Source organism: Sebastes umbrosus, chromosome 13, assembly GCF_015220745.1.
Source record: "Sebastes umbrosus isolate fSebUmb1 chromosome 13, fSebUmb1.pri, whole genome shotgun sequence".
NCBI classification, from domain to species: Eukaryota; Metazoa; Chordata; class Actinopteri; order Perciformes; family Sebastidae; genus Sebastes; species Sebastes umbrosus.
This window is the reverse complement of record NC_051281.1, coordinates 32,933,849-32,948,781: the sequence shown is the minus strand read 5'-3', so window position 1 is coordinate 32,948,781 and position 14,933 is coordinate 32,933,849. Positions and strand designations below refer to the sequence as shown.

General features: G+C 40.9%; 1 protein-coding gene across 1 annotated transcript in view; it reads left to right on the top strand.

Moving 5' to 3' along the window:
- Nucleotides 1-14,933, top strand: part of col5a2a (collagen, type V, alpha 2a) — a 59,573-nt gene that overhangs the window by 32,258 nt on the left and 12,382 nt on the right. The window contains exons 7-37 of the mRNA XM_037789394.1: nucleotides 1,608-1,700; nucleotides 2,154-2,225; nucleotides 4,362-4,406; nucleotides 4,535-4,588; nucleotides 4,803-4,856; nucleotides 6,272-6,325; nucleotides 6,435-6,488; nucleotides 6,633-6,686; nucleotides 6,884-6,928; nucleotides 7,195-7,248; nucleotides 7,417-7,461; nucleotides 7,623-7,676; nucleotides 8,438-8,536; nucleotides 8,714-8,758; nucleotides 8,856-8,954; nucleotides 9,205-9,258; nucleotides 9,464-9,571; nucleotides 10,493-10,546; nucleotides 10,727-10,825; nucleotides 10,947-11,000; nucleotides 11,104-11,202; nucleotides 11,302-11,355; nucleotides 11,973-12,026; nucleotides 12,115-12,168; nucleotides 12,323-12,376; nucleotides 12,520-12,564; nucleotides 12,654-12,752; nucleotides 13,794-13,901; nucleotides 14,208-14,261; nucleotides 14,454-14,507; nucleotides 14,787-14,840. Coding sequence (XP_037645322.1) covers nucleotides 1,608-1,700; nucleotides 2,154-2,225; nucleotides 4,362-4,406; nucleotides 4,535-4,588; nucleotides 4,803-4,856; nucleotides 6,272-6,325; nucleotides 6,435-6,488; nucleotides 6,633-6,686; nucleotides 6,884-6,928; nucleotides 7,195-7,248; nucleotides 7,417-7,461; nucleotides 7,623-7,676; nucleotides 8,438-8,536; nucleotides 8,714-8,758; nucleotides 8,856-8,954; nucleotides 9,205-9,258; nucleotides 9,464-9,571; nucleotides 10,493-10,546; nucleotides 10,727-10,825; nucleotides 10,947-11,000; nucleotides 11,104-11,202; nucleotides 11,302-11,355; nucleotides 11,973-12,026; nucleotides 12,115-12,168; nucleotides 12,323-12,376; nucleotides 12,520-12,564; nucleotides 12,654-12,752; nucleotides 13,794-13,901; nucleotides 14,208-14,261; nucleotides 14,454-14,507; nucleotides 14,787-14,840 — 2,019 coding nt within the window. The remainder of the gene's footprint in view (nucleotides 1-1,607; nucleotides 1,701-2,153; nucleotides 2,226-4,361; nucleotides 4,407-4,534; nucleotides 4,589-4,802; nucleotides 4,857-6,271; nucleotides 6,326-6,434; nucleotides 6,489-6,632; nucleotides 6,687-6,883; nucleotides 6,929-7,194; nucleotides 7,249-7,416; nucleotides 7,462-7,622; nucleotides 7,677-8,437; nucleotides 8,537-8,713; nucleotides 8,759-8,855; nucleotides 8,955-9,204; nucleotides 9,259-9,463; nucleotides 9,572-10,492; nucleotides 10,547-10,726; nucleotides 10,826-10,946; nucleotides 11,001-11,103; nucleotides 11,203-11,301; nucleotides 11,356-11,972; nucleotides 12,027-12,114; nucleotides 12,169-12,322; nucleotides 12,377-12,519; nucleotides 12,565-12,653; nucleotides 12,753-13,793; nucleotides 13,902-14,207; nucleotides 14,262-14,453; nucleotides 14,508-14,786; nucleotides 14,841-14,933) is intronic.

The following is a 14,933-nucleotide window of genomic DNA, read 5'->3' as shown; positions in this document are numbered from 1 at the left end:
TTTAGTTTAATATCTATTTTGGGGTTTTCAGAGGATATATGGCAGTAAGCTACGCAACGTGATTTTATTTATATGACTTTGCTTTTAATTTAGATTAATATTTGTATGCTAATACAGATTGTTTGCTAATACAGATTGTGAGAGCTACTGGACACCTGAATATCAATAAGGGGATAAATAAAGTCCCCTTATTATTATTATTATTATTACACCTACCTACCTACCAACCTCAATCTGTCATGAATCCACTTCACTCAGTGCGCAACAAAGCCCCAGCTTAGTTTATTAGCCAGCTACCTACTCAGTCATCAAGCCACTTCATCAAGTGATGCTAAGCCAAACTAGCTAAACTGAGAAAATATGACGACAGTTATATAAACGACAAAATGCGTCCTGCGTCTTCAGGTGCTTGCGAACGAAGCCATGAAGCCGGCCAAGCTAAAGCGACATCTGATTACATAGCACTCGGAATGTCAGGGCAAACCAAAGTGGTGTTAACATGATTCAAATGTAAATGTGTTTCTGTTTCTCAACATCAAACAGGTCTGAAGTATTTAGGTTCAAAGGTTTTAGAATACAAATAGTTCCCATGACATCTAAGAGTACAAATGGTAGTAAGCATTATGCTTAATCAGTGTTACGATAATGAAGCGGTCCTTGGAAAATGTTTTTCCCTTTAAGGGGAGAACAAAGTTCAGTACAAAAATAAGTAGAGCATACAGGGGGGACTTGTTTCTTAGAGTCATGCACCTGTGTTAAGGAGTCTAGCTGTCTAGCACCATATTAGATCAACCCGCTGCCTACATGTATTTGTGGTTGCGAAACTGAAGAGTTATATCTATGAAAGAAAGTTGATTTAATATGAAAAAGACTCATTTAATCAGATGAATTTCTCTGTCTTGTGGCTTCATTATTCAGACTGATACACTGATATCTGTTTTCATACATTTTTATGTAAAATATATAATGTCTACATAGTCCATTGGGAGATCACTCTGCTCTTAAAAATAGTATTCACATGACATCTTGACTTGTGACTTATTCTTGTTGGGGTCATGAGAATGACTCCTTATTGCTCCATTCTGTTAAAAAAAGAAAGTGTTCAAAATAAAGAAATACTGCAGTATATATATATATATATATTTTTTTTTTTTGGTTCAAGGGCAAGAGACTACCAGTCAAAATATAATGTAAAGTGCCAAGTTAATGTATAATGTGCTTTGCAAGCAAAAATGTAGCAGGTTGATGAATGAACGCGCCGCTCTTGGTGGAGTTACAATCCAGTCGAGGGCAGCATTGTGACGGTGATTTATTAGTACATAACCAATGGTTTTCCTCCTGTCCACGCTTTACAGCTCAGGGTTCATAAACTAACAGAAATGAAGCTGCATCATTTGTATTAAAGTGTAATGACAGGTCCCACTGTGCATCTTGGCCAAAGCTCCACTGATCCATTGATTGATGATTGATCAATCTATATTTCAGTGTTTACGTTCATTAAAAAAAACAAATCTGAAAACCACAAAATAATGAATCAGAAACAAACTGGTTATAAAATGTTTTTCTAAGAGTGAATCGACACCTCTTTCTCTCTCCCTACTCTCTAGGGACTGCGGGGCTCTGCGGGCTATGATGGAGAGCCTGGTGTACCAGGTCAGCCCGGTGAATCAGGACCTCCAGGACATCCGACACACCCAGGAGTGAGTTGTGCGCTGAGGCCTCTCACATGCCGCAACCACACACATGTACACCTATGCATGTGCTAACATGCACAGTAAGAGCAAACACAAGACTGATTACCTCAAAGGACTGCTCACACACCTAGACACCTGATTCACCCTTACTTTATGTCAACAGCCACCATTTAAAGCAGCAGAAACCCATACAAAGTCTCCTGCTGGGCCAGAGAATAAACCATACACATGGAGCCACATTCATGCACAATCTTGAAATACTGAATCACCTTCAAGTACTTGTACTTGCACTCACCTCATGTACTTACACTGGTGCAATTTTAATCATTTTCCCATGATCCTACCTGTCCTTCATGTGTTTTGTTGTATATCATTTTACTTTTTTTTAACATTGATGAATGATCAATTCTGATTAAACACAGTTAACCTAAAGCCAGAGAGTGTGTGCTTCCCCTACAGGGCCTGGGATCCCAAATGGCTGGAGTGCTTGATGGAAAAAATGGACCTCAAGGCATGTTGACTGGCTCAAGGGTAAGAAGATGTTAGCAAAATTGAACTAGCCTAATCTGACAGTGTTTCTTAAACCAATCATCCAAAAAGCAGACTAATAATGCAGTACTTATTTTTTAATTGAAGCTATCAGCAGAATTTCAGGAGCAGGACCACCTCAAGTGCCACTTCCCTTATTTCCTATAAATACCAGCCTAACCCAGTAACCCATAACCCATCCAGCTTAAAACATCATCTTTTTGATCCATCATTCTCTTTTACTTATCCATCTATTTATTTTTATTTCCGCCTTAATTTGATTTGCACCCTGACTGCCAGCCACCCCCCCCCCCCCCCCCACCCCCCATCTCAACCACACACTGTACACAGTCATATTAATCTTTGCCCAGTTATGTTGACTTTTTTTAATTTACTTAATTTTTATAATTATACTTTTTTAATTATATATATATATATATATATATACAGGTTTATTTTGTTTAGTTTATTCACATTTCCTTTGATTTTATTTGTTATAAAAAATAAAATAAAATAAATAACTACTCAACTGGCCAGGCATGAGCCATGCTGCCTCCAACCCTACCAAGTGGGCTCCCTCCATCGATGACTGTTTATGAATAGAAAAGGGCAAACGCCCTGGGCTATCTACCAGGCTCACGACCTACTACTACTACTACTACCTTCTGTTCCGCTTTCATATTCCGCACCCAAACCAAGAGCACGCAACAGCGCCCGGAATACACAGAAAAGTGAGCTATTTAACTTACGAGCACATACGAGCATCATCATCCGTCCACTCCAAACGCCGTCCAGAAAAGTGAGTCCGGCAAGCCTCAAAATAGTCTCATCAGAGAAGAAAGGACGAGGCTCAGACAGTCCATTGCCATCGCCACAGTTCTACTCCATCGTCTCCAAGGACAACTCCAGTCACCCGCCATGGACAAGACTACTCCGCTCTCGCAACACGTAGCCGGTCGGAGCGTCACCACGCTCCAGTGTGGTCCTCCGATGGCATTCATTCTTGCTAAGCAAACGTAGCTAACAGGCCATCTTGACTCAAGCCACTCATCAACATCCCCGTTCAAGACAACGATTCCCGCTCGTTCATAAGTTGTCCCACTTCCCATGTTTTGAGCAACTGCTCCACCTTTACTTTACTTTACTTTACTTTGACTTTATTGTCCACTTTAGTGGAAATTTGTCTTTGGCTTCTCTAGTACATACAAGATAAATTCAAACATTACACCTAGCAGCAAGTAGGACGGGAATTGGCACCAGGTTGCCACGGCCCCGGCCGCCTACTTCCAATAACCGCAGCCGCTCGCTCTAACCGAAGCATCAGGCACCAGAATGCCAACGCCCCCCGCCGCCTACTGCGAATAAAACTACAACCTCTTTAGGTTTAGGCAATGAAACTACAACTTATTTAGGTTTAGGTAACAAAACTACAACTTGTTTAGGTTTAAACAACAAAACTACAACTTTTTTAGGTTCAGACAACAAAACTACAACTTTTTTAGGTTCAGGTAAAAAAAAGTTAAGTTTAGGGAAAAACACTGTGTTTTGGGTTAAAATAACAGTGGACACAAAGACAACTACACATTATTTGTTTAACACAGGATGCCAACTACAGTCTCCTGGGTGAAAGCCCTGTGTTTTGTGTCCCATTCATTGTGCCCGACCTTAACCACTTATGGAGTTTCACACTTTCTATACTACTGCTCCCATCATAATTACTACATTCACTAGCGGTCGCTGTCATATTCTTTTATACCTTCTTTCGATGATCTACCATTTGAATGGATGATAAAACGACCTATGGTTGGTGTAGTAGGCCCCTATTGAACCACATCTATGGGGCTTATAGGGATTGATAATGCCTATAAATAGCCTATCAAGCATCTAATTGGCTGGAATATTAGTCAGGTGGGGAATGGACCAGTAATTAAAGAACTGTTGTCTGTGCTTTGGCAGCTTTTTTCACATGTGTCCATAGAGTTTCTCCATTAAAAAAGAATCCACCAATCCATACTTCCACTGAGTGTCTCAGAGATTATAATGCTTTAACCCCAGGGAGCACTTTTCATTATTTCTGGCCTTTTATATGGATTAGGCTGAGGTCTGTTCATCATTTGATTTAGCATCTTGTTTGTTTAGGGAGAGGCTGGAACAAGAGGACCTCCGGGACCAACTGGCACACCTGTAAGTCCACAACAAGCTGTGACTCTCACTGTGCAGTAAACAGTGATAATTCTTCAATGACATTTTATCATTTTGTTTTGCTCCGTGTTTATCTTGTAAATGTTTGTCTTTCCCCTAACTCTTCTAAGGGTCAATCTGGACCCCAAGGATCTCCTGGAGATGTTGGCGATCCAGGGCATATGGTATAATGTCATTCTTTTGTACAATTTGTGTATATGGTCAAATCACCCATACCTTTGGTGTGGTTTTGCATGTGATTTACATGGTTTTGATGTTAATTTTGGTGTTCTGCTTGCTTGAAAGCTGGGATGGCCTGGATACATTTTAATTTTACTGTTACTGTTCAGAGAGGTGTGTTGTGTCCGGATGTTTACAGTCTGACTGTGACTTTTTCAGGGTACATCTGGCCAAAGGGGGCCTGAGGGCCCTCCAGGGAAACCAGGTGAAGATGTAAGTCAACTCACATTGTGTCTCACGTTTCTGTCAATCTCACTGTAATTCTGTGTATTCAGCTACAGTACAGTAAGGTTGAAATCAGTAAGAAAGTTAGAAGAAAGGTTGAGTGTAAATCTATAATCATAAATTAGTTCCTACAGTTAGAAAGGCCTGGCTGCATTTATATTAAAGTAAAGAGGAAGATCCTGGAGATACGTGGGGATGGATAGTATACCCACAAATATTGCTGAACTGTCAAAATATGTTGTTATTAGGGCTGACAATCCATTAAAGTATTTAATTATTATGATTAATCGCATAGTTGTTCAGAATTAATCGCGATTAATCACAAATTAATCACCCATTTTTATCTGTTCAAAATGTACCTTAAAGGGAGATTTGTCAAGTATTTGATACTCTTATCAACATGGGAGAGGACAAATATGCTGCTTTATGCAAATATATGCATATCCTTATATTATTTAAAACAATGCCAGATATTATCCAGAAACCCTCACAGGTACTGCATTTAGCATAAAAACATATGCTCCAATCATAACATGTCAAACTGCAGCCCAACAGGCAACAACAGCTGTCAGGGTGTCAGTGTGCTGACTTGACTATGACTTGCCCCAAACTGCATGTGATTATCATAAAGTGGGCATGTCTGCAAAGGGGAGACTCGTGGGTACCCATAGAACCCATTTACATTCACTGATCTGGAGGTCAGAGGTCAAGGGACCCCTTTGAAAATAGCCATGACAGTTTTTCCTCTCCAAAATTTAGCACGAGTTTGGAGCGTTATTTAGCCACCTTTGCAACTCGCTAGTATGACATGGTTGGTACTGATAGATACCTTCCATTTTTCTAGTGTTCATATGATACCAGAATCTTCACTCTAGCTAAAAGTGAGTCCGCTACAACCTAAAAATCGTAAGTTGTGTTAATGCATTCAAGAAATTAGTGCTGTTAATACAAATTTGCGTTAACATGTTATTATGGCGTTAACTTTGACAGCACTAGTTGTTATACAGTATCATCAGCAAACATTTTGTTTTCCATGCCGAATTGTTAGAGGGTTGAGTCTTCCTTTTATCCAAATACATTCTTAAACATATTTTACTAAATTTTCTTTCCTTTCGTGGGTTAGTAAGACAAATAAAAGACTATATTATGTCAGTGACAGCGTCATGAAAAATGTCATAATGAAAACATTATGTTCATGTTTCCAAACATGTTGATCAGTAAAAAACAGCATGATAAGTGTAAAATCTATAACCAGCTCTGCATCTTAGTACGGTATGCAGTGTAACGCAAAACCTGAGAGAGGATATATGATGTTTGATTTGGTGACATTTATTTTATTTTTACCGCCAAATGTTTTGCAGTCAAAAGAGTTTGTAATGTGTTAATGTCATGTCATCACACAGGGAGAAGCAGGCAAAGCAGGAAATAATGGAGAAGTTGGATTCCCCGGATCAGCAGTAAGCTTCTAGACATTCAAATGACACAGGATAAGAGCCCAAGATGTGTGCTGTCAGTGCACCTTCAATAGATATAACTGACAATGCTGTTCAATGTTCCATATTTCAGGGAGCCAGAGGATTTCCAGGTACACCTGGGCCTCCTGGACTGAAGGGTCACAGGGTGAGGAGACATTCTCTGTTACATTTGTGGACATGTTACTGAGTTTTTATATGACTATAGCTGCTTTTCTCCTTTTCTCCATGCTCGCCAAATAATATATTTCAATTCCCTTTTTTACTGTTTTTCTTCTGTTTTTGTTAACAGGGCCATGGTGGAATAATTGGTCAAAAAGGTGAAACTGGAGCTGTTGGATCCAAGGTATTCAATGAATAAAAATCAAACTATTTTCAGTCTGTCAGTTAGTTAGTTTGATTTGTTTGAAAACCTGGTTTCTATTGTAGTTGGTTAAGTGAAACCTGTTTGACTTATATATTGTATGAATTACCTGCCTTGCTAAAAGGCCTGCCATGTAGCAGTGCTATCTTATTACTAAACTAGTACTTTTTGTACTACAGGGTGCTACAGGGCCTTCTGGTCCATTGGGAGCACCTGGACCCATGGTAAGTTATATTCTAATGCTTCCTGGTAGTGAATGCTTAAGGAGGTCTGACACTCGTGAGATTCCTGGAACAGCCCGTACAGATTATAAAGTATTTTGTGTGTACGAGTGTATGTGGACAGCAGTACACACACTACTCTGAATTTATCTTGAATGAGGCAAGGCTATATATGTAGTACACTGCAAACATCCCTCTGAACTTCCTGACTTTAAACTTTTGCATTGAATGGAGTAGAGCTGTAATTTATCACTGTCTGCGTACAACAGGGTCCTGCTGGGATGCCAGGGGAGAGAGGACGCTCTGGACCCGGCGGTATAGCAGTAAGGATAATATCACTATGCATCAAAAACAACTGCTATCACTATAGTACCTTTTTCTCTCTGTCACAGATTTGATATGTGTATTAATTGTGCACTTACAAAGAGAGTGCCCTACATCAGTGTTTAACTGTGATTTACAAGTCAGAGTTATCCGATTTTGTCTTTTAGGGTAAACGTGGTACACCTGGTAACCTTGGAAAGCCTGGTCCAATGGTAAGTTACGGTTAAGGGGGATTTGAGTAAAGGGAGGGGAACCACTATCACCTGCTTGAATTGCGCATATTTCATCCAATATGTTTGTACATGTGTTGTGTGAATGAGCATTTCCAGAGTTTATTACGAAAGTGTAATTGTCATTGTTGCTGGTTTAACAGGGTCCCTTGGGTCTCAGTGGTCCACCTGGATATCCAGGAACCCCAGGAATGAAGGTAAGAACAGTAAAATACTCTTTCTTCAGTTATAAGCTCTTGGGAATGAGCTCTTTTAAAGAGGACCTATTACACGTTTGTGCTTTATCCCTTTCCTTTCGTGTGTTATCTAGTTTTTTGTGCATGTAAAAGGTCTGCAAAGTCCAAAAGTCCACGCCAAAGGGAGTTCCTCTCACCCATAGAAACACTGCTCCTGAACTGTCTGAAATGCCTTGCTCGAAGTCCCGCCTTTTCTTCCTTAGAGTGGTGATGTCACAAAGTAACACATTTACATAATACCTGCCTAGCGGCTAGTTTGGCAAGCCTTCAAAGCTCATTAGAGCAGAGCTGGAACAGAGTCCAAAGAGTTTGGTTAGGTGGTCCAATCAAAACAGAGTGGGCTAGCTGACCAATCAGAGCCTACTGGGCTTTTCAGGGAGGGGAGGGGGAGCTCAAACGGAGCATTTTAGAATGAAAACCGGTATGAGAAAAATAAAACGTTTTTTGAAAACATTAAAGCATGTAAACCTGTTGTAATTAAAACCCGAAATACAAGTATGCACCTGAAAATGAGCATGATAGGTCCTCTTTAATGACTTTCTAATGGGAAGTGAATAATTAGTTACTAACAAATCAGGTATTCAGCCTAAATTGTTTTATTCACTACTACTGTTTTCTATTATATTACTTCCTACCATTATCTGTTTATCTATATACACCAAACTGCTAGTAAATTGCCAATTCTATCAGTTTCACATCTCTGTACTCATTGTATTCCACAGGGACAACCTGGCCCCACAGGAGTCCGGGGTCCAGAGGGCCCACAGGGACAGAGAGGGGAGACCGGTCATCTGGGCAGAGCTGGACCAGTTGGCCTCCAGGTAAATTTCTCCCTTTACTTACACATCACATACAGCTCAGGAAGTTATTAATGAAGCTACCTTTCTTAACTGTGATGGAAAACATCACATGGTTGCCAGGGTTATATGCTTAACATGTCAACATGCTGCTGAGTGCACTGCTGTGATGATCTAATCGGAGACATGTTGTGTTTAAAGGGACCCATGGGTACGGACGGTGGTCCTGGTACCAAAGGACCAGTGGTATGTACTCTACACAGTTATTTCTTTTAAACAACACATTTACTGTTTGTGATGAGGATACACAAAGGTCACATATAACATGGCTTACTCTTCACAGGGTAATCTTGGTCCACAAGGTCCAGGCGGCCATGCTGGACCCCATGGCCCACCAGGACCTCAGGGAAGCACTGGTCAGCCTGGTATTAAAGGACAACTGGTAAACTGGCTTTAGATTTTGAAGATTCTTGCTTTTTTTTTAAACGTTTTGGCTTTTAGCCTTTATTTGATAGTGACAGTGATAGTTATGAAAGGGGGAGAGACATGGGGCACCCGCTCTACCAGGTGAGCTACTGGGGCACCCAGATTTTTGCTTTTTATTGTTTGAACTCTTTTTGTTTTATACTGAATAAACAGTGAAAATTGCTTGACATGCAGGAGACTCACATTTTTACATCTCTGTGTTACAGGGAGATGTTGGTGTAGCTGGATTTAAAGGAGAGTCTGGACCCAAAGGAGAACCTGTAAGCTTCTACTACTTATATAGAAATAGCTAGGTTTTGACATAGAATTTGTATGAGAGTGAAATATCCATTCATGCTTAAAACAAACAAAGTGTGTGTGTGATTTTTTTTTCTTCATTTTTAGACAAGGATATGTAATTTAAGTAAGGGAATATGTAAAACATAGCTTACATAGTATTTTCTGGCTTGTGTGTCAACTTTCTAGGGTCCGCCAGGCTCCCAGGGTGTGCTTGGACCTCAGGGCGAAGAAGGAAAGCGTGGAACACGTGGAGACTCCGGCTCTGTGGGCCCTCTCGGTCCCGTCGGAGAGAGAGTGAGTCGGCATTCTGCCTCCTACTGTAACATTGATCAGCCAGAGAGCTGAACTTTAAGGACGGGGGTCATCTCAGTAAATTTGAGAAAGAAAAGTAATCACTTTGGGGTGGGAAAAATCAGGGACACAATAAATCGCTGGTTGGTAAATTAGTGTGAGAATTTGGAAATGCTCAAATTTATGCAGCGCATGTATAAATATAATGGTTAGATCTGTCACCAGTGAGGAAGATGGATGAACGGTGGTTTTCCCTGTTATATATGGTGGTACCATTTCAAATTGGGGGGCCCTTCTGAGGCCACATATGATTTTACGGGTACCAAAAATATTAAGCACAACTATTACTTACAGTACCTAAGGGAGTAGAGTGGCCGTCCACTAATGGGAAGGTCGGTGGTTCGATCCCTGGCCACTGCAGTCGAAGTGACGAAGTGTCCTCAGGCAAGATACTGAACCCCAAATTGCTGTGCGTGTGAATGTTTATTGCTCCTGAGGAACAGGTGGCACCTTGTATGGCAGCCTCTGCCACCAGTGTACCAATGGGTGTGTGAATGGATGAATGCTGACTTGTGTTGTAAAGAGCTTTGAGTGGTCGGTAAGACTAGAAAAGCGCTATACAAATGCAGTCCATTTACCACCCATATAGGTTTGGTTCTCCAAAAGACTAATGATACACATTTTATCACTGCTATGAATTATTACAATTTACCCTCTCTAGGGATAAATGTGGGGTGAAAAATGTACGAATATATTTGCCACAGGGTCCAGAGGGGGGGACAAGGCACTGGTCTTGACTATGTTTGGGGAACTTCCCGAGGAGCATCAGTACTGGATTACTTTGCTCCCTTCATCTGCTTATTTACTATTGTTACCTATCATTTGTGTAAGAATAAAAGTACAAACTCATGATCTGTTTTTCAGGGATCTCCTGGTAACAGAGGATTTCCTGGTGCTGATGGGTTGCCTGGACCTAAGGTACATCATTGTCTACTACTGTATATTATAGTAATGATTCAAACACATGAGGCAAGATCTGTTTAGTACCATCATAGCTGATTTTAGAAGCTTATTGCCAGTGGTTGTGCTATGGGTGTTTTGTTTGTTTTCACATGCTTCAGTTGGCAAACTGAACAACTTATATTTTCTTTTCCAAAGGGTGCTCAAGGAGATCGTGGAACATCTGGCCCACCAGGGCCCAAAGCTTCTGTAGGAGACCCTGGGCGTACAGGAGAACCTGGTCTACCAGGTGCAAGGGTAACACTGAAGAGCTTGTCATTCCAGTTTTTTATCTACTATATCATTACATGTATTATTTTGTGTCTGTATCTCACATTTCTATTGCTCATATATATATTTTTTTATCTCTTTATCAAAGGGTCTTACTGGTACCCCTGGAGTCCAGGGAGCAGAGGGCAAGCTAGGACCATTGGTAGGTTACAGCGCTCAATCACATTTAAATTAGACATTGGAGTTAGCGTTCACCTTATGGTAAAGTAAATGATTGAGTTAAAGTGTGGGTTTCCTTTGTTCAGGGTGCCCCAGGTGAAGATGGTCGTCCAGGCCCTGCAGGGTCCATTGGCAACAGAGGGCCCGCAGGAATCATGGGAGGGCCAGGCCCCAAGGGCTTCAATGTAAGGCTGCAGGGTCACTCAAAACTTTGCATTAATAGTCAGTCTGTTTATCTCCTGTTCTGTTTCTAATACAAAACATGTCTTTTTTAACACTCAAAGGGAGACCCAGGAAAGACAGGTGAACAAGGATCTGCCGGAGTTTCAGGTCAAAGAGTGAGTACTGTTTATGAGTGAAAAAATGTGCTTTGTTTGTTTTGAAAGAAAAGAAAAAGGTAATGCCTGCACACTACTCCATGCCACAATATTTTCATTGACTACGTTTTGATCCTGTTTGGATCTTCGTCAGGTCAAAATGCTTGAAAAAGTGGAAACCACACCCATATTCATACATAAAGCACACACGCTCTATGATGGCAGGTGTAGTTCATCCAAAACATGATAAAAACATCCACAAACAATTCACAATTTGATAATATACATACAAACAGTAATACAAAAGCCATACTTCTAAATATCAAATATGTTATGTCATGTTCATCATCACATATATCAGAAAATCCATCACCTACATTCAAAAATATAACATTACATTAACGTAGAGGAAAAAAGGAAAGAAGAAATATTCAACATAACAACAGCGTGTTCTGTTGGCTTCAATGTGTTGTACTTCCTTACTTTCCTTTTCCTTGATTCCACAATGATCCACTTTACCACTGAATCATTAGTAGGTATAGTCTTTAGTTACCTAAAAACCTCACACAGGTCACCAAACACGCTGTTGTACTCCAGATGTACTATCGGCAGGTTGTTAATTGTCTCTTTGTCTTCAGGGTCCTCCTGGAAAAGATGGAGAAGTTGGCCCTGCTGGTCCCCCTGGCCCATCTGTAAGTGTGTGATATATTTTTGTCGCATTATTTTCTTTATTTTTACTGCAATAACAAATGAATGAGACATTACTGTGTCCTCTCAAAGGGTGTTGCTGGAGACAGAGGAGAGCAGGGACCTCCAGGTGTAAATGGATTCCAGGTACATAATTGTTTTCAGTTGGTATTAAGAGCTAATGAACACTGACTATGAGACTAAAGATATGAGAAGACGTGGCGGTATTAAAAATGATCAGACCCCAGTCTGTGCTGAAGAAGTGCTCGGATAGTCATGCCTGACTGTCTTGTCTTCGTAGGGTTTGCCTGGAAATCAAGGCCCTCCTGGAGAATCTGGAAAACCAGGTGACCAAGTGAGTGTGACAGAAGCCATAAATGCTATCTTTAATGTTGCTCTCTGTGCTAACACATTTCAATCATTTGAACTTTCATATTTAGGAGCTTGATGGGGATTCAGTTTAGACGCAACATAAATACCATTGTTTGTTTCCTTCAGGGTATTCCTGGAGAGCTTGGTGCCGTGGGCCAAATTGGACCAAGGGTAGGTGAATTTCACCATGCTAAATTGTTCAGGTGGTCGGTATAGTTGAATACCTCAGACTGACGTCGATGATGTTCTTTCTTCCCCAGGGAGAACGTGGTATTCCTGGGGAGAGAGGAGAGCTGGGTTCCACTGGTCTGCAGGGACCTAAGGGGATCCCAGGTGCACCTGGTCCAGATGGGCCAAAGGTACTGTACAGAGGCATCACCTGAATATACAGCAACATATTGTTTTTGACCATGTGATAATTCAAGGAAAATACTACTGAATGCAGAATCATTGTCGGACAAATATGGTAAATATGTATGTATATGTATATTTGATCTATAAAGAGATATTAGCAAATGATATGGCCTGATGGTTGGCGTTTACAGTGAAGGGCTGAACTAAAAAGAGAGAAAAACTAGAGACCATCTTGTGATGGGATCACACCAGCCGCAACGCCAAATTGGACCAGGGGCGTAAAGTATGTGTGGGGGGTTACCCACTTCCCACCCCCCTACTTCCAGCGCTCTTGTTCGGACCAAACCCATCTTCGAACTCGGTCTTCATTTTGATCTCAACTACACACCTGTAAAATGTTGTGACTGCATCTTGCACAGTTGCTACATACTAGTGTTATTCCAGCATACACAGAGAGAGACATACTAGTGTTATTCCAGCATACACAGAGAGAGACATACTAGTGTTATTCCAGCATACACAGAGAGAGACATACTAGTGTTATTCCAGCATACACAGAGAGAGACATACTAGTGTTATTCCAGCATACACAGAGAGAGACATACTAGTGTTATTCCAGCATACACAAAGAGAGACATACTAGTGTTATTCCAGCATACACAAAGAGAGACATACTAGTGTTATTCCAGCATACACAGAGAGAGACATACTAGTGTTATTCCAGCATACACAGAGAGAGACATACTAGTGTTATTCCAGCATACACAGAGAGAGACATACTAGTGTTATTCCAGCATACACAAAGAAAGACATACTAGTGTTATTCCAGCATACACAGAGAGAGACATACTAGTGTTATTCCAGCATACACAAAGAGAGACATACTAGTGTTATTCCAGCATACACAGAGAGAGACATACTTCTGCAGGGAATGAAACAACATAGAAGTTTGCAATGGAAAATATTAATTTTAGTGGGCAGTGTGTTTGGCTGTAATGCTTGTAGGCAATAAGGCTGCTAACCATGGTGTTTGTTTATCACTGTAGGGTAGTCCTGGTCCCCCCGGTGTACTTGGTGACATGGGTCCTCCAGGTCTTCAGGGAATGCCAGGAGAGAGGGGTATCTCTGGCCCTCCTGGGCCTAAAGGTGACAGAGTAAGTTCACCATTGTCTTCTTTATATTGTCAGTTCTTACATATAATGTATGTGTGATAGTACACATAAATACTGCAAAATGGGTTTACGTATCTGGTTGCAAAAATTGTAATTCCACTGGAAATGTGCTGTAGTCAATTTTGGAAGGTGTTCTCAAGTTTCAATCAACGAGTCTGAGTTGTCTGTCAAGTCCATGTCAATGAGTTCAAACTGAATGTCCTTCACCTTCACCTTGCCGACCTGAGTGCTGTTCCAATAACAGTCAATAAAGGAGGCTTACACCTTTTTTTGCTGTCTTTTGTATAGGGAGCAATTGGCGAAAAAGGATCAGAAGGTACAGCTGGAAATGATGGTGCAAGAGTAAGCTAAATATCTTTCACTCGCAAACATGAACAAGGAAGTTACATTTACACTTGTAAGAAGAAGAAAAAAACAACAACTAATGATATATCAGTGCACATTCAAGATTTGTCACAGTTTGTTCAAAGAAATGTGTCTTGACTGCACCAGTTACTGGTAACAGTGGTGAGTAGATCTGTTTTCTGTCAACAGGGAGCCCCAGGTCCCGTTGGCCCGCTAGGACCTGCTGGACCCAGTGGTGAGAAGGTAGAGTCTTTATTCTCTTTCTAACACACATTGAGAGGCTGCTCTTTACATCACAATGACTCTAAGTGATGACGTTTTTAGGAAAGCGCTGGTTCCCATGATGCCCACTATGTTGTTAATCCTGTTATTTTCTTGGCTGCGTGTGATAGCATCCTCTAGTGAAGGACACTTTGGCTTGCATTGCCCGTGCAAACATAAAAAATACTGGATTTATGGTGGAGCTCAGGCTCATGAATGGTTGTAGAAATTGTTGTCAGTAAATTTGTAACATCTTTGCAGGGAGAACCTGGACCCAAAGGACCACATGGACCCCCAGGATCCAGAGGAGTGCCAGTGAGTAGTCCTGTTCAGTGTTGAATATGAAGTCTATTTAGGCTGTGTTTATAGCAGTGATACAGAATGTAGATTATTAGTGTGCTTCAATAT